The sequence below is a fragment of the Patagioenas fasciata genome, chromosome 1 (assembly GCF_037038585.1).
Source record: "Patagioenas fasciata isolate bPatFas1 chromosome 1, bPatFas1.hap1, whole genome shotgun sequence".
In the NCBI taxonomy this organism is placed as follows: domain Eukaryota; kingdom Metazoa; phylum Chordata; class Aves; order Columbiformes; family Columbidae; genus Patagioenas; species Patagioenas fasciata.
In genome coordinates, this window is record NC_092520.1 from 65,666,001 (window position 1) to 65,693,136 (window position 27,136).

The 27,136-nt window shown below is 43.4% G+C and overlaps 1 protein-coding gene across 8 annotated transcripts in view; it reads right to left on the minus strand.

Annotated features, from left to right (window-relative positions):
- The window catches only part of LIMS1 (LIM zinc finger domain containing 1), an 88,369-nt gene that overhangs the window by 20,835 nt on the left and 40,398 nt on the right, over positions 1-27,136 (minus strand). Inside the window, exon 1 of one of the 8 annotated variants that reach the window (XM_065829560.2) lies at positions 17,628-17,932. The exons of 2 other annotated variants lie outside the window; for them this stretch is intronic. In XM_065829560.2, the coding sequence (XP_065685632.1) occupies positions 17,628-17,734 (107 nt within the window). In that variant the 5' untranslated portion in view covers positions 17,735-17,932. Of the gene's footprint in view, positions 1-865; positions 1,151-17,627; positions 17,939-18,077; positions 18,102-27,136 lie in introns of those variants that run through there. 5 more of the 8 variants (XM_065829558.2, XM_071807811.1, XM_065829559.2 and 2 more) reach the window with 5 other exon arrangements.

The window sequence follows — 27,136 nt, forward strand, 5'->3', positions numbered from 1 at the left end:
CCAGCTATTATTAGCTGGCCTTTTTTTTCCTCTCTCTCTAGAGATCTTTGCAGAAAAGGAAAACAGTAACTGCTATCCAAAAATTCACCACCCTCTCAGTGAAACAACAAGTGAGCAAATTTCACAAGGAGATCAGATGGAGAATGGTCTATTCCATACTACCCCATACATAACAGACAAGCCTAGAGTGATTATATGTATGAACGGTGGTTAACTATAAAGCTCGCCAATGTTCTCCACGGATTCTGTGAGCTTTCTGCAGGTGAAAACCTCTGTCACTTCACCCATCCCCTTTATCAATCTAAATGAAGAATAATCACAACAGAAATTATGATGTTCATCAGCACCTCAGCAGTTCTCGGACACTAAGGAAGTTAAACTTTAAAAATTATTCAATGTTAAGAGTTGTCAGACACAAATTATACTCCAAGCAAAATATGAAACGAAGTTCAAAACCAAATGAAACCATAAAGCTTTCCTTCTCGGTGCGCAAAAGCACTTCGATTTGAAATGTATATGTAGACACAGAGGTGTACATACTACTTCTGCATTAGTGAAGCAGTTTATTGGTCTGCCTGAAATAGTAGGCAAACAACATACAGTCAGAGAGACTACTTGACATATCACAACCCTGTTTCAACTGCCGATAAAGATTTCTGACGCAATTAATTATGAAGTTTAAAGCAACGGCTCAAATTTTAGTTGATGATTACAACTGGCAAGGTATCAAGCAGAACTGTGACAAAGGTTGCATTAGAGAACGGCTTGCACAGCCAGCCTGCAGCTCAGATAATAAAGTACAAATGTACAATACGCCAATAATGCCACCATAGTTATACCCCAAAGCTGAACAGAATGAACTTACAATCTTGCATAAAAGTCACAAAACTCTTTGTAGAGTTTTATGTCACTGTGCCTACGTTGCAATTTTGACACCGGTTTCTCATCTTCGTTTCCTGCAGAGTTGTAGGCATCAGGAGCGACCTTGTGTGCAACCTCTTCATCCTCCGGGATGGGGTAAGGGTAAGCTCTGCGCTGAAAGTTCATCTCTCTCTAATTGCTTTCCCAGGTGTATATATTCTATGCTTATACTGCAAAGAAGCTGTAGGCACAGCCTGCAAAACAATCTGCTGGCCTTCCCCTTGTTCCCAGCGAAGTGATTTACTTTCACAGCTCCGTGTCATGCAGCCGGAGCTACTCAGTGCCCTGCTAGAGCTTCAAGTTAAAAGCTCGGTGGTGGGGCGGTGAGCCAGTCACGCTGTGATTTACTGACGCTGGCTGCCAGCGGAGCTGCACATTCCCCTGCCAGGCCCTTGTGCACACTCAGATGCTAGAGAGGGGCTTTGCTGTCAGATGCTGACAGAAGCTGCCCAGGAGAGCTGCGGTGCTGGTCACCTACGTGAGCAAACACCACCACCAAACTTGTCTTCAGCTGCCTTCTGCTGGGGGTGGAGGTGGATTCCAATAATATTTGATCATGGGCAAAACAGCAGTGGAAAGTGCGAAGACTTCTGTCATTAGGTAAATATTGCTTTCATGCTACAGTTTATTTTTCATTGTAAAAATGGCCTTTCATGTTCCACTTGTGTCTTCTAAGTCATATGTGCTGAATTTATCTATAGGTGTATTCTTGTCAGCACTTCAGAAAAGGGGCAGTTATGGGTGAATAGTTTTGTTTCTGTTGTGCTTCACAGGCCATTCACTGAACTGCCAGGTATACTATGATGGGCAATATATGAAGGAGGATAAATGAAACTTGATTTCCAGTGATGTACTGCACTTAAAACAATTATCTAATTTAAGAACACTTACTGAAGAAATTTACTGTGGATATTAGGGAACTGAGAGAGCAAAATCAGGCAGAAAGAATAAAATTAATCATTCCTTCACCACAGATTGCCCTCCTAATGTTGCAATTATTTAATGGTTACATTTTATTTTTAAAAACCTCTTGTGCATTGCGTACTAGGGAAGGCAGGGTGTATTAGCTGTAGATCTGCAGCTAATAATTACACATCTGCAAGCTCTTACTGCTTGAAGCACAGAGCTTGCAGCAGGCGTGGGATACTAGGCTTCCAGCCACTCGTAACTCCAGACAAAGCAGGGTTTGGAGAAGCTGCTCTGAGTAACTATCTGTTGTGCTGAACTGATTCAGCCTTGTCAGCAATCAATTGAACCACAGAAACGCATCCGCTCGGTGCTCATGACACACGGTGCCTTGGCATCTGAAGAATCTGCTCATCTGCAAGGGGCCATGGGAAGGCAGAGGGGGACAGGAAGGAGGCAAACAAGAGGAGAGGGAACAAGAGCAGAAATGAAGACTAGAAGATGACAACGTGACAGAAAGTCCAGTCAAGGCTACTACTTTTGAATATGCCTTCGCCTTCCTAGGACGTACTTCAGAGGGGCTGGCTTATGATGGTTTTGGGTCATACCTCTCACCGCTAGCTAGGACAGCTTGCTCAGTAAGCGTACAGCAGCCCACACGCCACTCTCCATGCAGGCCTGGGCTCGCATGTAGCCGTCTTTCCCATAGCCTAGCCAACACAGCACTGCATCTCTGCTGCTGCTGCCAGACTTCTGGGATGGGTTTGGTCAGGTGCCTTTCCTTTACCTCCTGTCATCAGGAAGTGCAAGATATTCCCCTGAGCCACAGGACATCACAGTAGGTGGGACCCAGGCAGCATGACCCTGCTCATCTACTCATTTGTAGGTGTGATTATGCATTTTGCACCAGAGCTACCAGCAGTTACAAGCTGTAACAGGCTACAGAAGCTGCACCCTTACCACTGACATGGCTTGGCTGGCGCTCAAGCCCTATTTTTATCTGTCACGGAGCAAGCTCCAGATCAAGTAATGCTCAGATTGTAGCCCTAGGCCACGATGAACTTGCCAGAACATGGTTAGTAGCAGGAAACAGCACTGGAAGAAAAGGTTTCTGCATCCGCTGGAGTGATGAAAATGAGTGATGTTTGCTAATGGAGATGCAGGAGTAGTGATGCTGGGTCTTCCTCTCTGTGCTGCTTCCCAACATTTCCTGCACAGATCAAATGCTGAGCTTCTGTGGGTATGAAAAACTCCAGGGAGAGTGACTGCAATGGACTAACCATGCTGATTCATCCAGGATTAGTGCAGGTACACCAAGCCACTAAGATAAGAAATAGCAAGGCAGTCTGTCTCTTCCTGTTATCAATGACTATCTCCTCAGTTGTCTTCTTGTATGTTGCACCAGATCACAGGCGATTCTCCTGGGAGGCTGCTGCTGCTGAGATTCAGGGAGCCCTGAAGAGTTTGTTTCTCCCAGTGGATTACTTTAATCCTTGTAGTAATGTGAAATCCACAGACTACCAAGGTGGCTGGAAGCCACTTGTGTTGCCTCGCATCTTCTGAGGTCAACAGGAAAATATTTCCTTGCTTCTTCAGCTTGCCACTGTACAGTCTTCTGTGTGGCTGTAGCAAAGCAAGTAGTTCAGCAAGTCAGTGCAGTAAGATTTCCATCCAAAAAGTCTGTTTTAATCTTCCTAGCTTTTTTCAAGAAGCAGTCCTAAAAAGGTACTGGGACTCCATATGCACAGCCTGTTGCTGTTGCTGCTGGCAGAATTACTCCCAACTTGTTTTCCATTAAGCAAAAAAGGAGCTCACCAGGAGTTTAAAAAGGGCTCTTCTGCTACTGAAGCAAAGCATAGTTTCTACTGCGAAGGTTTGGTAGTCCACAAATCCACAGCAGCTGGCCATCTTTCTCTTTTCTGTCATTTTGCTGGAGGAGTGCTGCCAAGAGCTGAAATACGCTGTTAAAAATACACAGCATTTTCCTTAGGGAATTCTATGTTACTGTGAGGTGAAGCCATCCATGGAGAGTGAGAAGTGTGTAGAGGGGTTGTTGATTTGCAGTATCAGCTTCCCAAGGGAATTCCCTGGGATCTGGGACAAAACCTACCAGCCTGCTGTTAAGGAAGCAGTCATAAGGAGAGGAGAAAAGTGAGAAGTTCAGGATTTCGTTGGAAAAGGTACGTAGGAAGGAAGGAGGCAGAGAGGCTCTTCCTGGCACACTGATGATGTATCAGAAGCCAAAGCTGATGGCAGGGAAGGTGCTAAAGGAAACAGCAAGAAGAGGGGAAGGGAAGGGTCCCACCATGGCTACAGAGAAGGGCTTCAGAAAACAGCAGCAAAAATAGCCGCACTGCTTTGTCATCACTGACGGACAATCGCTGCCCCACTCACACACTGCTTTTCCATCCCTGGAAACGTTCTGGACCAGGCTGGACGAGGCTCTGAGCAACCTGATCTAGTTGAAGATGTCCCTGCTCATTGCAGGGGAGTTGGACTAGATCGCCTTTGAAGGTTTCTTCCAACCCAAACTATTCTATGATTCTGTGATTCTCTGGAGACCTTTCAAATCTGGCTGCCCGAGGCAGACAGGGACTCTTACAGAGAAGGTTCAGTGGCCAGCCAGCCCTGCTAAGCGCTCTGCTCCCTGCCACAAATAGATGTGCTGAGCAGTCACGGCTCCAAACAAGGTGCTTGGCAAAAGCAGCTGCTGCTTGGCAACCTACTCGTGCCACCATGAAATGTCACTGCGTCACCGGCGCTGTCAGAAAGCCATGAGCCCTGTCTGGTTATGCAGTGGGGGAATAAGTATTCACAGTGCATCCCTCCCCTTCCTGCATAGGTAAGGCTGATTTCATTTTAATTATATTAAAACTGATGTTACACAATGGCCCTCCACACAAAACACAGAACAACTGGAACAGAAGTTTTGCTGCAAAATCTGTGTGGACTTGCAGTGCCCTGATTTCTGCACTAACCTTTTAAAGCAATGATTGACCTTTCGCATCTTTTTAATTGAAATTAAAAACACTCTTGGGTTCTGGTTGCTGCAATTGTTTACCGCTTAAGCAATAAAATACTTTCTGTGTTAAGCTGATCTCTTAAGGCAATTTGAAAGAAGGTATAAATATTTTCGATCATAAAAATGCTCATTACAGGTAGGATTTTCACATGTGCCTAGCACTGGTCTAACTTCTTTTTCTTATTAGAAAGAATGGAAAACAATCTTGAAACCACTGCAATAAAAATCAAGTGAATTCTGAGTGCTCCTACAAGTTTCATTCTTTAGTCTTTGCCACAAAAAGCTTGAATAAACTTATGTGGTGGGAGTTTAAACAGGGCAAACAAAAAGGCAACTCTAGCTGTTGCATATATTTCAATATAAATTGATTCTAGTATAAACATGTCCAAAAAATGCTTTGGTCTCCGCAGAGAAAGTTCACATTCCATCTCTCCATAAGGAAATGAATATAACTGGAATAAACAGGTAAGCAGCACTTTCCCACACAACATTTTATCAGCCATACAAGCACAGTGAAAAATCAGTCTGACAGAGTTTATAGAAAGGGAGAGCAATATTTAACTATAGCAGGTTCCTGTTGTAAGTAATATTTTTTAAAAATGTTGTATTCTCTGCCTGCTGGTTACAAACATTACCAAATTAACAAAAGGCAATTGTTAGCAAATTACAACTAAGTGTATGCGTGTTCCTTATCTGTTGCTTAAGAAACAAATTTAAAGTTCACATATGTAAAAATGTATGAAGTTGACCTTTGTGTTTTCTGACATTTCAGGAAAATCCCATCATGGCTTGTATCAGAAACAGTGTGGCCAGAAGGACTGAGGCAGTGACTGTCCCCCTGTACTTGGTGCTGGTGAGGCCCCACCTCGAATCCTGTGTTCAGTTTTGGGCCCCTCATCATAAAAAAGACACTGAGGTGCTGGAGCGAGTTCAGAGAACGGCAATGGGGCTGGTGAGGGGTCTGGAGCACAAGTCTGATGAGGAGCGGCTGAGGGAACTGGGGCTGTTTGGCCTGGAGAAAAGGAGGCAGAGGGGAGACCTTATCGCTCTCTGCAACCACCTGAAAGGAGGTTGTAGCATGGAGGGGCTTGGTCTCTTCTCCCAAGTAGCAAACAAGAGAACAAGAGGAAACAGCTTCAAATTGCGCCAGGAGAGGTTTAGATTGGATATTAGGAAAAATTGATTCACAGAAAGGGTTGTCAGGCATTGGAACAGGCTGCCCAGGGAAGTGGTGGAGTCACCATCCCTGGAGGTGTTTAAAAGACACATAGATGTGTTGCTTAGGGAGACGGTTTAGTGGGACCTGGCAGTGGTACGTTAACAGTTGGACTCGATGATCTTAAGGATCTTTTCCAATCTAAATTATTCTACAATTCTAAAATGCTGCAATACCATATTTCTCTTCAGAGTCATAGTTTCCTAGCACCAATATTCAGTTCATGTCATCTGTCACTGAAATTCACCAAAAATCCTTCACCAAATCCTTAGTGAGAAGGCAAATGCCAGCCTTTGCTTCTGTCTTAACCATCTGCCCATACTAGCTTGAACCAATGTTTAAATAAGCTGAACACCATGATCTAAGCAGTTCATCCAGTAGCTATAATTAATACCATGACTCAACATAACACCCTGGCTACCAGGAGACTTCCATTACGTCCACACCATTCCTTGTAGGGCAGAGATAACTCCAACACCAAGCTTCCCTTCTCGTAGCGACATCCTTATTATAGCAACGTCTCCGCTGGAGATACTACGCTGAGAACTGACCTTTAGCTTTACTAACCAGCATGCCACTTCCACATGTCTCCTCTCGAACATTACTATTAATTTACACCTCCAGCAACATAGCCTCTTAAACCATTCTTCACCTTCATTAAGTTTGTTCTTCTATTTTATATGAGGAAGTGCAAAGTTTTTCATATCTTGAATTAATTTGTTTTGGGCAGAAGGTAGAATGTGGTAGAGAAAACATCCCCTCAGCTGTTGCTCTTCTCTCACACACAGATTAAATTGTAATTATTAGTCATCCTCAATTTCACTTTCACATTTTTTATTTTCCACATTCACTGCAGCATCACTGAGCTTTAAAACCAGCAGAGAACGGCAGACAGCTGAGCCATCAGCAGTTAACATCGCAGAATTAAATTATGGCCCCAATATTCAGCAGCTGAAAGAGAATAACCAGAAGCAATTTATGTTCCTAAGAGTCAACCATAAGTAATGTTACTGACAAACACAGCTAATAGAAAATAGCATTGCTTTCATACTTCATTATAGTGACGTTAACATTTGAGGTAATACAAACTGAAGGTCTTCATCTTGTATTTTATATTTATGAGCTCTCCAATACTAGTAGCAGACTTGTCAAGTAAGCACAAATGAATTTCAGTAGCAGTTAGTGCAAAGCAAGACTTCTACACATTTTCCACACTAAAGGCTTCAGTAACTGTTGCAAGGTGGTTTTAAAAGCAAGGGTTTCCACCCCAACAACTGACATCCTGAATGAGCAAAGCAGGAAGGAATGGTTATAATATATATTCTAAGACTTGTGATGGAAGATGTACATGTTACCCCTCACAACAGTGTATTCTGCTGGGATTATCTGAAGGAGCAGTGCAGGTTATTTGCTTGGCAGAACAGAAGCAAAGGGAAAAGCGAAGACAATGGGATTTTGTGCCAAACCTCCTTCCCCTTTGCTACATACCAAGGAGAATGTTGGTGTAATCTGAAGATTAGCTTTAGATAGGAATGTAGTTTAAAACTAAGCAATTACTTGTACAATTCAAAATTCATGACCTGCAACCTGGTAACTCATGGAGCTATCCTGGCCTGAAGCGGCACTGCTACCGTGTCCTTTAAATATATATGATATATATATATATAAGACACAGCTTTTTTAATCTATCAGAAATATAGTTTATGCTTCAGTTTCTGTAATCAGCAAGGAGAAATGTAAAAACAATAACTGAAAAGCCAAACATCAAGGGAGGAAAACAGCTTTCAATGCAGATTTTCCGTACCAGAACAAGAAGGGGACCAGCCAGGGCAGTTTTGAGTCGTGACCCTAAGCAGGTAACATTTTTCCAATAGCTGCAAAGAAACAGAGTTCAAAAGATAGACTCAACTCAGGATGAAGAACATTATGATCTATGAAGACAGTGGCATGCATGGATTTAACATGCTTGAAAAGACAAAGGCTATTTCACATCCACTTCACATTTGTCTGTTCATTTCTTGCTGGACCAGCTTGAACCTTTTGAATCTTCCATTTAAAAAGGCACACCTGAAAAATGCTGCCAGGTAGTGCTAGCCATGTCTGCCAGTATGTTACTTGCTTTGAAGTTAATGGCTAATAGCTTTTAATTAATTTTCTTCTCGCTCTGTCATGGCCATTAGAGCAGATAGAAGAAGCAGAAAAGCTACAGGGAAATATGTCACAAAAGTCATAACTCAAAGCTCTCTTGTTGGACAAAAGGCTCTGAAAGGTTATGAAACTTCACCTTGTTGATACATAAAGATGTGTCACAGGATGACTTAACATCTGCTCACAAAGCTGAGCAGTGTCATCCAAAACCACCGCTCACAGAGTGTTATATATGAAACCATCATTTCAGAATGCTACCAGGAATTACCTAAAATCAGAAGTCTCTTCAAAGCTGGAAGATACAAAGCTGAAAACTGAACAACGCCAAAAACCCCTAAGACAAAGCGAACAACAACAAAAAATAATAAACCCATAGCCATGTGCATGATGGCATCTGCTAACATAAGTGAAAACTCAGAGCATCACTCATGTTTAGGAAATGCCCTGAGATTCCTGGGTGTGAGGTGAGACCAGAGGAGTTAACCAAAGGGAAAAACACTGAATGTGACAAATCCTGTAGGAAGTCCCTGAGCCACAGCTGGGAACGAGCTGGGATTACTACCAAGGGAAATCCCATAAAAGGTCCGCTCTTTCTTTCTGTCTAGCTCCCCAGGCATCAGATTTTGGTCACTATCAGAGACAACATACTTGGCAAGCTGGAGCTGTTCCCATGTCTGGAGAGCATCATGCAAAATGCTCACAGTCGTCTCGAGAACACCATGTCTGTTAGCTTTACATTTCCCAGAACACCTCAGAGACCACAGGAAAACAAAATAAATAGGAAGGGAACACAAACTTACAGCCTTTAAGTTTGTTCTCCCTGATGCCTGCAAGTTGGTAATTTTTATTAAGTGGTGACACTGAGATAATTTAGTTTTTCTCTCCTCTGCAGAATATTGCTGTGTGTAAATTCACTTCAGTGTGACAGATTGCATTCAAAGGAGAACTTAATTATAAAGAAGAATAATGAGCAATCACAGTACATTTTCTGTAGAGAACATCTCTGATTAGGTGTTATCAAAACACATGAAAGCAAGAAAAAAACCCTACAATTTATCCTTAGCCAGCTTATTCTGTAAGAAAAAGCAATCCTAATTGCTATAATCATTGAAGCTAAACAATTTACTGAAATCAGAGATTATTACAATGAGTCAAGTGTAACAGGAACAGCAGTAATTGCTCGGGTTTCTGTTACACAAGCAGCCACCTCGGGTCATTTGCAGTCAGGTGAGGTGACAGTCAGGGTAAGCACCTCAAAAAAAATCACTTAGGAGTTGTTATGCAATGCAGGAGACCAGGGGTGAGAGAGGAGGTAAGGAAAAAAGGGTGTGTTCCTCATGAGTTATTTTAACCCCTAGAGCAATGAAAAGTACAGCACAAATGAAAAGTAAAGCCTCTAGTCATTTGGATACCTCAAACTAAGGCTCAAAGCAAATTCTAAGTATCACAATATTAAAATATAACCATGAAGCATATTTTTCCTGGCTCCAAGTTACTATAATTAATAATACTAATTCAGTGTTACATTTACATGGAGAAATCCTTCTTCAATTACAGCAGCTAGACAATGAGCCAAAGTGTTTTTTAATCAAGAGTTCCCAAATATTTGATTCAAATGAGTATTTCTAGGTCCCAACTCTCTACTATTCCAGCAGAGTTTCTAACCGCAACAAATGAAGAAGTGTAATTTTTTGTGGCTTAACATTTATTTTCAAGCTCCTCCTGGTTTAATAAATTAGTGTCCTTTTTACCAATGTATTGAATAATTACTGCTTTACCTGCTGGCACTGGCACCATTAGCAAGTGAAACCTATACTTACAGAAAGCAGCTATATAAATATTAACATTTGTAATGCTGTTAAGAAACATTACCAGCGGAAAACAAATTTAAGAATGCTTCCAGGTGCAGACAGATCTTTCCTTTCTTCCTTTCCCTGCCCTCTGAAAGTTCAGCAGGGTCCTTGGCTCCCCAGGCAGTCCCTGACCAGCATCATCTTCTCCCCCCAATAGGTAGAGAGCAGGAGATCTTTAGGGGGGACGTGCAGCTGGAAACAGCTGCACACCTTGGCTGGCTGCTACACGTGGGTTTTTGATAGCAGGCTGAGGAGATCTGTGACCTCGCACAACTCCCAATTGCTGTACCTCACAAAGAGAGGCGTTCAGGCCTACCGCGTTGCCGATGTTCGAGGGATTTTATTCATTAGTTTCCTTTTATACTCACCTACGAGCTTTGTTGTGCAGAGCCTCTCCCCGCAAGGCTCAGCGGGACGTAAGAATGTGCTTGTGTCTCCTCTTTCACCTTTGAGGGAGCCTTTGTGCATGAAATTTTGGGGCACATCCACATGCCTTCCAGCCTGGAGTCTGTGTGCAGAGGCAGGTGGGAGCCTGGAGGGACCCAGCAGAAGGTTGCCTGCACCTACTCATGCAGATGTACCCACCAGCTTCAGCAGCAGAGAGCAAAAGAAAGGCAGATCTTTAAAGCCATTAATGTGGAAAACATCTATGGTGATTTCCGCACAAGAGAACAGAGCAGTGAACTATCTGAGTAACTGACAGCCACAGACTGAAGCTTGCCAATGGTTATTTGTTGCAAATGCTGCAATTTACTGTTTGGTAAAAACCAGAGACTAACCTCTTCAAAAGTTGTTTACATTTTTAATTGCATTTGAACGCATATGAACTTAGAAAAGAGAGCTATGGACAACAGTGATCAACTCACTTTAAGTGTAATTGTCAAAAAAAAGAGAATTACCCCTGCTTTTCCCAGTACCTTGTGCTGATATTTGGAAATTAATAGTATCAATTTTTTTAGATGAATCATTCTATTTTTACAAAGGCCATGGGATGGGAAAGGGCAAGAGTGAAAATAGCAAGCATACTGCTACTGTTAAGTGACTCCTAATGATTAATCATAAATGTATGCATACAATTTTCTTTGCATCCTGTTTGCTGAGAAAAGCAACAAAGAAGAGCTCAGCATCCAGGTCAGAATTTTTTACATGCCACTTCTAAAGACAAGGCAAGACAAGATTTATGAGAGATGTAATTTTTTTTCCCCACCAAATCAATACAGCTGGTAAAGAACAAGTCTTCCCCTCTTCTGAAAAGCAGATTTCTCAGGTTGTATTTAGTTCAATGGCTGCTGCATCTGCTGCAGACGAGGCCAGATGAAGGTGCCGAGCAGCCCCCTGCACATTGAGCCCTGCAACTGGGGAGCATCCTGTGTAGTCTATGCATTGGTAAACCCAGCTTAAACAGGGGAAGAGAGGACTGCGTTCAGCATCCCTACCCCAGTGGAGGTCTAAACCAAGCACAGTTTTGTACTGTGCAAGTTCAAGAAAAGGATGAGCTATCCAGACCACCTTTTACGTGGAGTGGGCAGGCTCCAGCTCCCTATAAGGCCAGTAAAGCACAAGTAACATCCTCAGCAGCAGATTAAAAGGCTCCCAGAGAGGTTATGGGACTTGTTAAGTGATAAATGAAGTCAGAGAGGTGGAAAGAAAAACTGAATTTCCCATCCCCACCAATGTGCTGTGCTGTCAGGACAAGGGCTGGGACTCCTCTCACCTCACCGTAGCAGGTGGGATCAGCTGTGCACGGCTTACACAGGAGGAGGTGGGGTGCAGGGGATGAGAGAGGCTTCCATGGAGTGAAACTCACTCATCTTAGGTTGGGTTTCTAAAAGAGGGGGATGAGTCGAGATGTAGGTCAAGAGATCACAGAATCACAGAATCACAGAATTGGCTAGGTTGGAAAAGACCTCAGAGATCATCAAGTCCAACCCTTGGTCCAACTTCAGCCCATTTACTAGATCATGGCACTAAGAGCCATGTCCAATCTCAGTTTAAAAACCTCCAGGGACGGTGAGTCCACCACCTCCCTAGGCAGGCCATTCCAATGCCTGATCACTCTTTCCGTAAAGAACTTCTTCCTAATATCCAGCCTAAACTTCCCCTGGCAGAGTTTAAGCCCATGTCCCCTTGTCCTATTGCTAACTGCCTGGGAGAAGAGACCAGTTCCCACCTGACTATAACTTCCCTTCAGGTAGTTATAGAGAGCAATGAGGTCACCTCTAAGCCTCCTCCTCTCCAGGCTGAACAACCCCAGCTCCCTCAGCCTCTCACCATAGGTCATGTGCTCAAGTCCCTTCACCAGTCTTGTTGCTCTTCTCTGGACCCGCTCCAGCACCTCAATATCCCTCCTGAACTGAGGGGCCCAGAACTGAACACAATACTCCAGGTGTGGCCTCACCAATGCAGAGTACAGGGGAAGGATCACTTCCCTTGTCCTGCTGACCACACTATTTTTGATACAGGCCAGGATACCATTGGCCTTCTTGGCCACCTGGGCACACTGTTGGCTCATGTTGAGCTTGCTGTCAATCAGTACCCCCAGGTCCCTTTCTGTCTGGCTGCTCTCCAGCCACTCTGTGCCCAGCCTGTAGCGCTGAAGGGGGTTGTTGTGGCCAAAGTGCAGGACCCGGCACTTGGCCTTGTTGAACTTCATCCCATTGGAATCAGCCCATTTTTCCAGTCTATCCAGATCTCTTTGCAGAGCCCTCCTGCCTTCCAGCAGGTCAACACTGCCCCCCAACTTGGTGTCATCAGCAAATTTGCTGATGGTGGTCTCAATCCCCTCATCTAAATCATCAATAAAGATGTTAAACAGGACTGGACCCAACACTGACCCCTGGGGGACACCACTAGTGACTGGCCGCCAGCTAGATGCAGCCCCATTTACCAGCACTCTCTGGGCCCGGCCCTCCAGCCAGTTCTTAACCCAGCAGAGAGTGCACTTGTCCAAGCCATGGGCTATCAGCTTTTGAAGGAGTATATTATGGCAGACAGTGTCAAAGGCTTTGCTGAAGTCTAGATAGATCACATCTACAGCTTTCCCCTCATCCACTAGGTGGGTCACCTGATCATAAAAGGAAATCAGGTTGGTCAGACAGGACCTGCCCCTCCTAAACCCATGCTGGCTGGGTCTGATCCCTGGTCCATCCTGGAGGTGCTGTGTGATTGCATTCAGGATGATCTGCTCCATCACCCTGCCAGGCACCGAGGTCAGGCTGACAGGCCTGTAGTTGCCAGGGTCAGCTTTGCAGCCCTTTTTGTGGATTGGGGTAACATTTGCCAGTTTCCAATCATTTGGGACCTCCCCAGTGAGCCAAGACTGTTGGAAGATGATGGAGATGTTCTCCTTCCCCTCTACTCTGCCCTGGTGAGATGACATCTGGAATATTGTGTCTAGTTCCGGGCCCCTCAGCTCAGGAAGGACTGAGAACTGCTGGAGAGAGTCCAGCACAGGGCAACAAAGATGATTAAGAGAGTGGAGCATCTCCCTTATGAGGAAAGGCTGAGGGAGCTGGGTCTCTTTAGCTTGGAGAAGAGGGGACTGAGGGGTGACCTCATTAATGTTTACAAATATATAAAGGGTGAGTGTCACGAGGATGGAGCCAGGCTCTTCTTGGTGACAACTCGTGATAGGACAAGGGGTAATGGGTGCAAATTGGAACACAAAAGGTTCCACTTAAATTTGAGAAGAAACTTCTTCTCAGTGAGGATGACAGAGCACTGGAACAGGCTGCCGAGGAGTGTTGTGGAGTCTCCTACTCTGGAGGCATTCAAAACCTGCCTGGACACATTCCTGTGTAACCTCATCTAGGTGTTCCTGCTCCGACAGAGGGACTGGACTAGATCTTTTGAGGTCCCTTCCAGTCCCTAACATTCTGTGATTCTGTGAGTCCTACCCTCCCACCCCAGTTCTGATCTCATTTAAGCTTAGGGCTTGCTATTTACAGCTGCAGGTGGCTTCACTTGAAACACCCTTACTCTCCTCAACTGGATGGGCTCCAGTGGCCCTTCCCAGCCCTCTCAGGTCCTCACCACTGCCAGTGGGACAGCTTCAGCTGCTCAGTCTCTGCACCATACTACCTGCAAAACTGAAGCAGCTGGGGCAGATTTGGAGCTAGCCCCAAGAATCAGCCTGTAAACCACAGCAGGGCAGTGTGTGAATGGCAAGGTTTTGAACTCTGTCTGCAGGAGGATAATGCCTGGATGGGCAAAATGAGCAAAAACATGCACCAAAGTAAGCTCTGCTGCTTGCAAATCAGGCCCTGCAGATACCCACAGCTGCGTGAGATGAGATTCCCCCCAAGACAACCTGGAACCTACTTGCTAGAGCAAGAGGTGTTTGGAGACACTCTTGTTATATTTAAACATTTATTTAGGAGCTTCTACTGCAAATTGAAATATGACAAGCTATGAAACTTAATGGAAAGAGCCAGGTTATATTCCTACAGTCTTTCCTACAAAAGACTGAGCAAAGTGTGTGGAGACTAGTTAATCACAAACTGAACAGCAGATCTGGAAGACAATGACGTGAGTCAAACCTCTGGGTGAAGTGACATCAGTGGAGACAGATGTAGAAGCTAAAGCTCACCTTCCTGTTATGGAGCTCAGAGTCACATGGCACACGACCTATCATGAAGCTACCTCAACAGAGGAAATTACTTTATACTGTAAAGAGAATTGTTTTAATAAATTTTGGTTCCTGGAAAATAAAATGTATGTGATGCATTATATGATAAATACATGCTCTGCACACCTTTAGGAGTTCCAGTACATTGCTTGACAGTGCCCTAATTATTAGTAATCTTGTGCGTTTTAAGTACAAATGACACTGATCTTCCCAGGAAAGAGCCAAGGTGGAATTTCAAGCTGCTTTGCAGTGCTGACACTGCCAACACTTCGCTGGATCTCCACTGCAGTTTGCAGACACACAAGCCCCTGTCCTGTTGAGCAGCATCCGGGTCCTGCTGTGATGGCCGGACCTCAGAGCCGCAATTACAGCAGCGCTTGCAGCAGTGCAGAGGCCATCCAAGACACCCGGCAGCAAGGTGAAAGGGTGTGAATGGCTGTCTGCTGGGTGACTTACTGCCTTAGCAAAGGAACAGCCCAGCCTGGATCCCAGGAAGCCGCTACTAAAGGAGAAACAGGCCACAAAAAGGGCAGGAGAGAGAAATCCCAAAGTGGGGTAAGATGCAAAAGGCCGTAAAACGAAAACTGGTAGGTATCATATATGACTTTAACAAAAAGCAATTTTCATTTCTATTTCTTTAAATACAGAAATTCTCACAGGATACCTTGAGGACATTGGCATGTGGGGTACAATTTGGCCCAGGATTAGAAAGACACGGTACTTGAACCAAGAAAGCAGCTTTCTGTGAACTGTTCCTCAAGGGCTGATATTATTTAACACGTGGATTAATATGTATGTAAAATGAAATACAAAGGCACTAGAACAAAGAACTGGAGAAACTACAGGAGGGCATTGCAAAGCCATGGAGGATAGCAAGCTATATTTAGCAGACATGAAAGAAACCTCTTGTCTTTCTTGGGCACTCTAGATACTCTGGAAGTATTTGCTAAGGATAGGCACCTAAGTGTCACCGGGGAGAACACATGAAATAAGCTAGAAGTTTCCAGTTTTAGAAAACTAAAGGACTTTTTCTATTCGCTCCTGACTGATCTTTGCCCTGGTTTTATGTCATTATTTTGTATTTACAATGCCATAGCCTTTTGTCATAGAGAATGCAGTAAAAATGACAAATAAGGCTGCCAGGCAACACACTGAAATATCACAAAATGGGTTAGGAAGGAGCAAGGTTTAGTTTGAATAAGAACCAGCTTAAGCTATCAGCAAATATAAGAGAAGCTCTTTATTTAGGTATGAGTTGTCTCCCTGCTCTAGGAGCACCATCTCACCTTGCTTTGTTCACCTTCTTGTATCTCCAATACCCTAATCTAAACGGATTCCTAAGTCTCCTGATTTGCTGTTTCCTCCAACTTGGATTTTATTTCTCAAGACCGGCCCCTGTTTCTCATATTTCTCATCTTTAACTGGAAGAGGCTCAGAAAAGGATCAAAATGCCTACACTTATACTGATCCAGACAACCCCTTCCCCCTACTCGGCCCATAAAGGATCTCATTCCCATCTTGGATGTGCATATAAACACGAGAAACAGCAACACAGCTGTAGAGAGCTAGCACTCATTTTTATGTATATTATTTTAAAAGCAGCTTTCTCTTCCCTAAAAGATCTATTCTTCCTCATGGCTAGTTTTGTATAAAAGAAATTAAACACAAAAAAGTCAAGAATCTCTGCACATCTCTTACTCTACTAATTATTCTTTTATCTATAGCCATATGAATACATACTGCTAATGCTATTAGAAATCCATCTAGGAAATTGATACTATAAATATACACCAACCACGCATATCAGTCCCGCAAATTAACACAGTCCTAGAACTGACCCACTATTTCTGATATCTCATAGCAAATGATTTCAGTAGGTTACAACCAGACATTTTGCCACAATAATTTTTAATTAAGGTGCTTAGTTATAACAAAAGAGTAAATCCCCCAGATCTGGATACTCATCCTTCTGAAATTGCTAACTCAGATAACAAGAGCACAGTTAAATCACACAGCACTCCAATCTGATGCACAACCACCACCAACACTGAAAAAGAATCTAAAAATACAACCAGAGAACAGGCATTAGGAGATAGGAAGTACTTCCTCTCCACTGAGGCTTTTGTTAGCATTTACACAGGGATTCTTTTCTGGGGAGCTTGAAGTGGGAACAGATTGCTTTCACACCAAGCACAGTTAGGGAGAAACATTTACATTTTTACTTTATTTTTGGTGTCTGCTCTTAGTCAGGTTAGAAACAATTCTTTACTATCCCTGCTCTGAACAGCAGCTTTTTGAAAATCTGTTGTTGCTCCTTCAAAAGGCACGTAGCATCAGGAAGATAACGCCAGACATTAAATGGCTTTCTGATTTTTGGTCACCCTTCCTGGGTAAGGTCAGGCTAAGTGGTCCTGCTGCATTCTTTTGTCTAAAGTCCTTTCCGCAACAAAGAACCCCCCCATGAAGAAAGCCAGAGCCCAGGAGCTGCCCCAGCCCCCCCACCACTAAACCAGCCCAGGGAAGGGGCTGCGCCAAGACCCCCGAGAAGCAGAACAACCCACAGAGTCTGGGTGACCTAAAACCTAACTTCAAACCATACCCAGCAAAGTTGTCAGGCTGCAGAAAGTTATTTACTGGCAAGTGCTGGCTGTCAGAAGGGATGCAGAAGTAACCACTGGGTAACATTTGCCCTTCCCAGAGCCAGGGAAGGGAGTCACACAATCGCAAAAACCTACAAGGTGACCGTACGGCTCCTGTTATCCCTCCTTTGGGTTTTTTTTTTCTGTAGTTCTTCAGGACTGCTTCCCCTATGCATGTGCTTTGCAGTGACTTTCCCAAGCCATGATTGCATTTTGTTTGCTAGCACCACCAAAGCAAGCAGGCTGCCGAGCAGGGCTCAGCGCCCCAGCAAGTACCCGTCAAATGCACACTCACCTCAGCTTCTCATCCTGCGACCCAGCCAGTCCCACGCTATCGGGGCGATCCCTTCTCCTCCTGTACAGACCCGAATATGACAACTCTTTCAGCTGCAAGGCCGTCATATTTCTCTACCTGAAGCGTTGGTTTAAGGAGGGGTGTGTGTGTGGCGGCTGGGTGTGGGGGGGTGCTGTTTTGGCTTTGGGTTGGGTTTCTCTCCCCCCGCTCTCGCCTCTTCCAGATGTTGCCGCCGAGGAGCAGCACGGCTGCCAAGATGCCTGGAGAGGAGAGGCTGGGCGGCGTGTCAGCACACCTGCACCCGCCCGAGCGACCCACCTCGGCGGGCAGGGCAGGCAAGCGGCCGCTGCTCGGCTTCCTGTTTTCTCATAGGTACACACCCTCCCGAAAGGCACCACATTTCCTTTATAACTCGATCACACCTAAGGGATGTCTAAAGGACACGCTCACCGGCTTCCCTCCAGCTTTCCTTCCAAGTCCGGCCGACGGCGGGAGCCACTCTGCTCTGCGCTCTCCCCATCGCCTGCTGCAGTCGGCTACAAATTTTGCAGGGCTGCAATCTGCTGTTAACTCTTTCCCGCTATAATTTATGATGAAAAGAAAGTCACGAGCGCTAGGAAAATTCAGAGTTACCCAAGCTTCTGAGGAAACTCCGATAGGGAGATTAATGCAGCAAAGAGTGCAGCAAAGTAACTTCAGATAAAATGCTCTTTTGGAAACACAACAGCACTGTGCTGCTCAGACATTGCTCCTTTCCACAAATCTTGAGAATCAGAAGAAAAACGCGATGTATTTTTCTTCCCACTCTCAGCCATCGAAACATAACCACCGCAACTATTTGTCACACTTTGCAGTGATGAAGTGTCCTGTGTAATTGTAAAACCGGAATGAAAGTGCTCAAGGTTTCCTGTAAAACAGGAAGGTGACCAGCAGGGATTTGCAAGCTCTGCATCTCATCTCACTTAGTAATGTTTTAGTAATAAAATTCTTCATTTCAACTTAAAAGGAGGCTTCAGAAAAGCTTACCACTTTCTGAAATACTTTTACAACTTCTTTAACATTATCCATGGCACATATAAACAAAAACTTAATTCAGAGTTTTTACTTCTATGTTGAGAGTTTCAGAGGGTGTGTGTTTTTAAATGAATTTGCATTTAATGAAAGACAAGAAATCTAACAGTTTGCAAGGACGGTTTTGACTAGGATAGGAAACAAGTTCTATGCCGTATGAATTTCATAGTTCATTATTGAAGTGTTTATTTTGTAGAGGATTACATACAAAAGAGCATTAGTGAATGTCTGTAACAGAGAAAAGCATAACATATGTAAAACTGGCTATGTCACTTGACACCAGTTTTGTCAGGATTACCAGACTGAACACAAGCACAGTAGTTTCATATAATACTATCAATGTGCTTCAGTCTGGAATGTCATCAACATATAATATAAAACATAACACAATGGAAAAATAACATACATTAATTTGGAAAAAGAAGTCACATAATGTGCCAAACAGATAATGGTTCGAGAAATTCAACATGATTTATACGATGTTAGAAGGTTGCACACACTGAAATGTCAGCAACAGCTATACCACTGAGCTCCTGTCCTCAGAAAATAACAGGGAGAACAGTCACAATATTTGCCTAAACACGCTGCATTCCTGTTTCAAAGTATTTAAAATTGTTTCTCAATATGCAGCAGGATAAGCTTAAACATAATGAAATGCCAATTGCCCACAGTCAGTCTGTGATTCAATGAAAAGTTAATGCTGTTACAAGCGGAGTTAAGGACAGAAGACAACAAATGCTCATAGCACAGCTGCCTCTATATATTACCAACAGTTCTTACTGTGCTTTAAATATCAGTCTACCAATTATTTCTCTTTGCCCAAACAATCAATTTTAGAGAATCCAAAAAGTGAAGACACAGCAGATTTTCTTTGCTGTGAAAAAGCTCCTTCTAAACTACTGAAATAGAACTATTACCTATAAATTTGTTCAGAAATTTTAATTCACTACAGTAGCAGTCTCTTCAATGTACATGGAATAGTTCTTCATTAACAATGCAACAAGTGTATAAAAAACTAAAGGACAACTCTTCACCCACTTTGCTGCAAATTGTGTTAGTGTGAAGTACATCACATTAAAATTCAGGTTCATCTGCACAAACAGCCCCTATACCTGGACAGCCAGTGGGACAATGGCTTTTACTAAAACATACTTGGAAACCAGAGCTGCACTGAACCTGTATTACTAAAATTTAAAATGAACACCACCAGACAGAGAACATGAATTTAAGGAATACAAGAAGTCCAGACATAAAAACACATTGGTTTTTGTTGAGATCAAATCCATTTCAGTATAAAGGAGGGCAAGATGGTTAGTTTTTTAAAATAGACCTGGGAGTCAGCTCCACAGCATTATTTCACAGGTTTCTTCAGCAAACTCCAATAGGGGTCTAAGCTGATCTGGGAAAATACTTTCTTGGAGGACCTGGGGACAAGCTAAAAGCTTGCTACATGACAAAATCCAAACCAGACTCCTCCTTTCTTCTGTGAGATCCTCTACCAATCCTTACAAGAGACAAGGTTTCAAATCTGAAATTATTCAAACAGACGAATCTTCAGTTCTGAGTATCAAATACATGTTGTATGAGTGTTTTTTGGCTAGAAGTTGGAGAATACAAATGGTACTTCTCCACTAACTTGCTCAAAGGTTGCTAGAAAGCAACTCAGATGAACATCACTCTGCAGTTAAAAGAACTTCCCCAGTGAGTGCCTCCTGCTCCCCACACCCCCTTTTACCTTCCAGCCCCTATCTGCTGTTTATAATTCCTTTTTTGAGAGATTACATTCTTCTCGCGTGGGATGAGGCTGCTTGGACCTTTCACATTCCGTCAGAATTTTTGAGGACTGGCCAAGTTACCACAGCTTTTCTTGTTACGCGTAACACACAGCTTTCTTTTATGCCCTGTACTTTGAAGGTTAAGTCTTCATTCTTCAGTGCTACTGCAATCTGATGGATAAGTGTGGTATTATCAGTGTTTTATTAGAGGAAAATATTCACCTATGTCTAAGCAGCAAAAGGTAGAACCTAGACAGAAACCACGCAGTCCTTCATTCATCCCAAGCAATAAATAATTTTTTATTATGCGGGACAAGGCTCACGCTTGAGTTTTCACTGCAGTCCTACAAAGCATTTGTCTTGATATACCAGGCCTGAAGTGTTCTCTCTTGAATTTCTGTGAAAGTACTGTTGTTCTGGTGACTGTAAGTATTCATCAGAATTATGTAATTTAAAAACCTTTTAAGACAGGTTATGTCTGGTTACTTTTCACTATGTTCAAAGAGATGTGAACCCATGGTGCAGGAAACCATGTGTGCTAGTTTGAATGAAAATGAGTTAATTTCCTTCATGCTGTTCAAAAACTTTCTTTTTTCACAGCTAGTCATTATTTGGACTTGGTCTGAGAACAAGAGCTAACAATCTGTGACAGAGTTAATGTTTTTAATTGCTCTGGTCTGAGAGCCTGCCCACAGGTGTGAGGCAGCTGGGAATTGGGGCATGGATGGGGCAGAGCTTGACTGACATCCAGACTGATCAATAAGAATATTCCATCCCACTAGCTTCATGCTTCATTTTTAGGGAGTCTCAGGATCTTTTGATCTCTCTCTCACACACATTCTTGCTTCTTTGCTCTCTTTGTTGAGGCCAAGACGGTTCAGGGGAGTTCTCTGGGCCTTTCCCCCTTTTTTCCGCTTTTCGCTCTCTGGGATCAGCTGTTTGGTACCAGGTGCTGCTCCCTGGGACTGGCTGCTCGGTGTGAACTGAGTTCATGAATAATTGCATTGACTATCTTTTATTTTATATTATATTTCTATTTTAGACATATATTTACTAGTAGTGTATTAGTATTTTGTTATTTTATTAACCTGTGTTTATCTCAATCCAAGACTCTCCTTTTCATTCTCTCCCCTATTTACGGAGTGGGGTGAGGGGTGAGTGAGTAGCTATTGTGGTTATATTGCTAGTTCAGGTTAAACCATGACATCATGTCACTGAATTTAGGAACAACAAAAAATACCAAGTGCTTCAAATTCGGTAAATTTCTTCATGAATCTGTATTTACAGATAATGCACATTAACTATAGAAACCAGGAAAGACAAAGTTTTAGCTCTCTCATTCCACACAGAGAAGCCTTTATCGATGTGATTGATCTTTTTTCCGCTCCAGCGACACATTCTTGTTTTGCTTAGGTTTTTTTTTTTCTTTAAACTTTGAACAAACCACCAAATTTCAATTAAATTTAGCTGAAGATTTTCAAAGCAATAGAAAAAGCTTGTTTCACAGCAGCATAAATGGTAAAAAAGAAAAACCGGAATAGCATTGTAAGAAGAGTATAGGAGTGCTCGTAGCACACACACACAGTTGAAAGGTGGCTGTGGTGGGGGCAGGAGGGGGAGCACATTTCTCCATCCCCCATTGCTCACCCAGTTTATCACTGGGATGAGTCCCTCCAGAGGAATGTGTCCCTCCAGAGGAATGTGTCCAAGAGCGTTGGCTTTCTGCTATTTCTTGCAATATCTGGAAGAAAAACACTCTTTAAAGCAAAGGAAATGGTTTGTATGTCAGCAGGAATGCACACGACTCCCTGGAGCAAGCAAAGGAAGGTGGCGATAACCCTTCCAGCAGTTTTGCAAAAATCCCCACAGCATCCAGCTGATGTGCTGACTGCAAATCAAGGTTTACACCTCCCTGAATTAGGCTGCCCAGGAGAGTCCTCACTGATGGGTTTGGGTGTCAAGAAATAATGTATCGTGCCTTGAGTCCCTGCTATGCCTGGTGGTAATAAAAAGAAATGAACAGAGAGAAATCAAGCCACAAATCTAAGGACACGAACCTTGAAAAAAAAAAAAATTCAAAGCTTCATAGGAGCCTAGATTCAAGGAGTTAAATGATTAACTAATTACATGTTTCCTTCCTTGTCTAATGTGACTCCAACATCTGTTTTGACGTTTCCTGCCCTGTTCCACTTAGCGATCAATCAATCCTGAAGCGTGCATATTTAATCTGTGGATTAGGCTATGTATTGAGGCACTTGAACTACCTACCAGGACGCTGCAAAGCAGACTATGTATTTATGTCCATGCTTTTCTTGCTGCAATTTAACAGTAGTTGCTGCATTTTTTAAAACCTCTTCTATGGATGCACATTCCTGCCATACAAATTAAAGTAAAAAAACCCCTACACGATGGTGTCCTCAACACCCTTCAGAGCAGTGACACACTCAAAACACCAAAGTTGTTTGGGATTTGAGGGGGAACAGGGAAGGCAGAGGGGCTGCTGCAGTGAGCATGGGGTCCCTCCTCTCCCTGGCAGTACCAAAGGCATCCCCACCCCCACTGCAGGTGGCTCATGAGGTTTTGGTGAGGCGAGGCAGGGGTCCCTGCTCTCATTCCAACTATTCAATTCCAATAATAACGAAAAATTATAAAAGCAAGCATGGGAGAATATTCTGTGTACTCAAACGTGGAGCAATCTCATTCAGCTGCCTCTTCCAGGCTCTCTGCACACAGTGCCCCGTGAATTCTTAAAATTCAGGGTGGGGGGAAAAAGAAAAAAAGCAAAAGGCACATTTTTCTCCAGCAAGTAGAATCCTACCTTGGCTAAGCTTTACAATACCTCCCTCTACTGGGAAAAGCTGGTGTGGATTAACCCACATACGCTTTTATAATTCAAGCCAGGGCCAAGCTGAGAGCAGAAAGGAATGACAGAGCAGCAGCTGAAGATGCAGGTTAGCATTATAGCTAGAAATTTATGCCATTAATCAGTGGATGATCAATGCATGAGTAGGTGCGCAAAGAAAAAAACATGTGACATAGCATGAATCAGTTTTGTCCTGCCATTTGTAAACAAGCCTCTTTTAAAAAAAGAGTGATTAACAAGCTGCAAGCAGTTGAAACTTTAAAATTGGTACAATTACCCTGAACTCCATGGGCTAACCAACTTAAAGAGAATAGGAGAGGGAAGGGAGGGTTCAAAGCCAGCAAATTCAGATTTCGGATTAATCTTCATAGCCTAGAATATGTGGAAAAACACAGGTAAAGCAATTCCCGATCTGCATAATAACTTCCTTCAGAATAATTTTTATTGCCTTGGAATTAAAAACCTCTTCTCAAAAGAGATTTTCAAGCTCTACTACTACAAATGTATCCAGAATGGTCACTTTATTGTAACAGAATAAAATTCCCTTGGAAATAGGGGTAACAACTGGCTTACTGGGTGATGAAAAGTTTCCCAGTAGATGCTAAAAAAGGCTGAGGAAGCCTTCAAGGGGAAGGGAAAAAAAAAAATCCACAAAACAAAACAAACCAACAAACAAAAACAAGGCAGAAGCTGAAAATGGGTGGCAACTGAAGGAAACTGCCCAGAGAGCTGCTGCCCCAGATACCTTCAGGAATTACCTGCTCTGATGGCCAGGTGCGTGCCCTGAAAAGCAGCAAGCCTTTCCAGGGCTACAGAAGAGCCAACGAAGTCAATTCACACAAGCAACCGCTGAGACCTGGTTTTGCTGGAGACGTAGCGGGAGATCTCAAAACAGGCCCCGGGCTGAGTTTGCCCTTTCACTGAAGGAAGGGGAGATTACAAAGTCCTCATTTTTCTCCAGAACACCACTTAGCAAGGTTAAATAAAGGCAAAAAAAAAGCCCAAAGCAGCCTATAAACTGCTTCCTCTGTTGACTGCCCAGCAATTATTCTCCTGGCCCCTTTGATTTCCATCTCATAAATTATTTTCAAATCACTAGCGCTACGTTACAAGCAGAGAAAGAAAAGTCTCTCACCAAGGTTTAGTGTTCTTTACACTGAAATGAAATGAAACTGACAAGGACAGAAGATGGCATGCTCCCCTTGCAAAGGATGGAAGAGGTCCCGGTGATCCTGACAATGTGCACATGCTTCAAGGCATCGCCACCTCATAGCACACAACCAAATGTGACCGCCAAGCAGTAGGTGATGCGATTTCACGGCTACAAGTGCTGGCATTTTAGCAGGACAATCCACCCCTGAGCTCCCAAGAGGGTCGCAGAGCCTTTGAATGCTGCTGGTGTAAGAAGAAGGATAAGCTGAATGGTCAGAGATGGCAAATTTAGCAGCCCACAAGAAGCAAAGGTCATGGCAGTACATCTGTGAACATACCCCACGGCCACCTATACTCTGACTGGTATTCCCAAGAAAGGTAGAAAGCAGTGGTTCCTTAGAGATTATCGGTTTAGTGACAAACCAACCATGTCACTATTAAAAGGTCAGAGACTAATAGTATGATGGTTTCTCACGTAAAAACTAATGTACTCTCTAATGTAGAACATAGAAAGTAGCTCATGTCTAGAAAAACGAAGCTGAGTATAATGTAAAGACTTCAGAAACACAGGCAGGGTGCAATTTTCAGCCAGTCAAAAAAATTCCTAATTTTTAAGCATATACATTTTGGTTTCAAAGTGATTAAAACTTGTAATCCATATCCACCCAGAAAAATCCATACTGAAAAAGAAATGCACAGTACAAAAGAAACAGAACTAGTTCATCCTAAAAATTCAGAATAATGTAAAACAGAAACACCACCCCACTCCCCTTAACGTTGCAAAAATTACTTTTGGATTCAGCACAAAAAATATGATCCCATATGGATTTTCATAATATATTAAAGCATATGAAAAACACGCTTCCTAACTTAGAGCAAAAGCCTTAAAGCACAAAAAAGCACAGCTGCCCTACCTTAAAAGTTTCACTTCACTGACTTCTGAACATAAAGACTCCCTCAAATTGTACGAGAAGCAATACAGTTTCTGTAACAGATGGGACAAAGTTATTCCTTCCACTGAAATGACATTTTTAGGTTCAGCTGCTCCATTGCAGTGACCTTTTCCTCAGCCAAATCTGCACTGACAGTTACCCAATTGCTGAAAAACCCCCATCAGCAACAGAGCAACTTCAACCCCACCATGAATCCTCTGTTCAGGATGGGGACAAAACGGTGTCCCTAAAAACACTCCACACGAGCAACAGCTTAAAAAAATATTGGAAATATCAGAACACCTCTACACATTTCAAGAACGATGAAGGACTTCGCTCAAAGCTCTGATTGCTTTTAGTACTAATAAAACCCAGGGATCAAACCTATTCTCCGTCCTCTTCCTAACTTCATTTATCACCTTCACCAAATGTGGCTCCTGCTTGTAACAATTTCTCCCTGAAGGACTAAACGACCGTGCAGTTCATCGCCAGGCTGTCAGCTTGGCAAACAGCACAACGTGCACCAGGCAGACGTGAGAGCCAGAGCCCCAGCCCAAACCAACGGGTGGACACTTACGTGCTGGGTATAGCCTCGCTGGCAACGGGTTCGCAATGAGCAGCCTTTCCCAAATATAGCTTTACATTGAATACTCATTGCTTGTATGTTTTCCCTGTGGTTATTACTGGTCGTTTTGATAAAAAAAGAAAAAAAAAACAAAAAACCAAAAGTGACTTAGCAAACCACTTCCTTCTTTCACCCTGTAAAAATTTCAGGCTGTAAAGAGGAGGACAAATTCATCGAAGTTCACAGTTCGGGTCCACAAATTGTGTCATGCTAATTCCCCGGCCCAAAACCACCATGGAGAAAAGGAAGCAAATCCTTCTCCCTGCGGAGAGGGTATAGCTTTAGTTATAACCACCATTATTTTTTAAATGACAAAAGTACAAAAACCCAGAGAGGGAAGAGCCAACAGCTGTAGATCCACTTCTTGGGATCATTCAGGTGTTTTCATCTTACAAATTTCCTAATATTCCAGGGACTGAAGATGATTGTGACAACTTCAGTCCCTCCAGAGCTATACCTTAACTTGCAGCTTTTTATACTGTTATTCTGGGTACAAAGAGAAAAGGAACAGGCAACAACTCTGTGACCATAACCCCAGACATCTCAATGAGCATAACAGGGTCCTAGGTGACTACCTGGAAAGAGCAACCCCTGGGGTCACCAGTGAGCTGTGAACAGCCACACAGGGCCACCCCACCCCACTGCAAGCACCTGGCCAATGCCAAGGGAAGGGGAAAGACCCTCTCTCCCCACCTTCCCACCTGCTGAGAAAGGAGAAATGCCCTCTGATTTTCTTCTTTGCTGAGATGAAGGCATATGGTTTCACTCTCCATCTCCTGGAAGACCATTGCCATGTCTGACAACCTCAGCACAGGGTAAGGACTAAATGGGGGCAGAAAATAACCACCACTTCCTAAAGCACATCTGGGTGATCAACCTGCATGACCAAGCAAGAGTTGAGCTGCATCTCTCTTGTGTTGACAAGAGGCTCAAACTCAGTTTTCCTGAAGCAATCCCAATCCTTTGCAGGTTAAAGCAGCAATATTGTCAAGACTGACAAATGTGTGTCTGCCACTTGCTACACAACCAGTATCAATCAGAGCTTAAAACTTTGCTCACTGCCAGTGATGGGGACAGAGAAACAAGGCCAC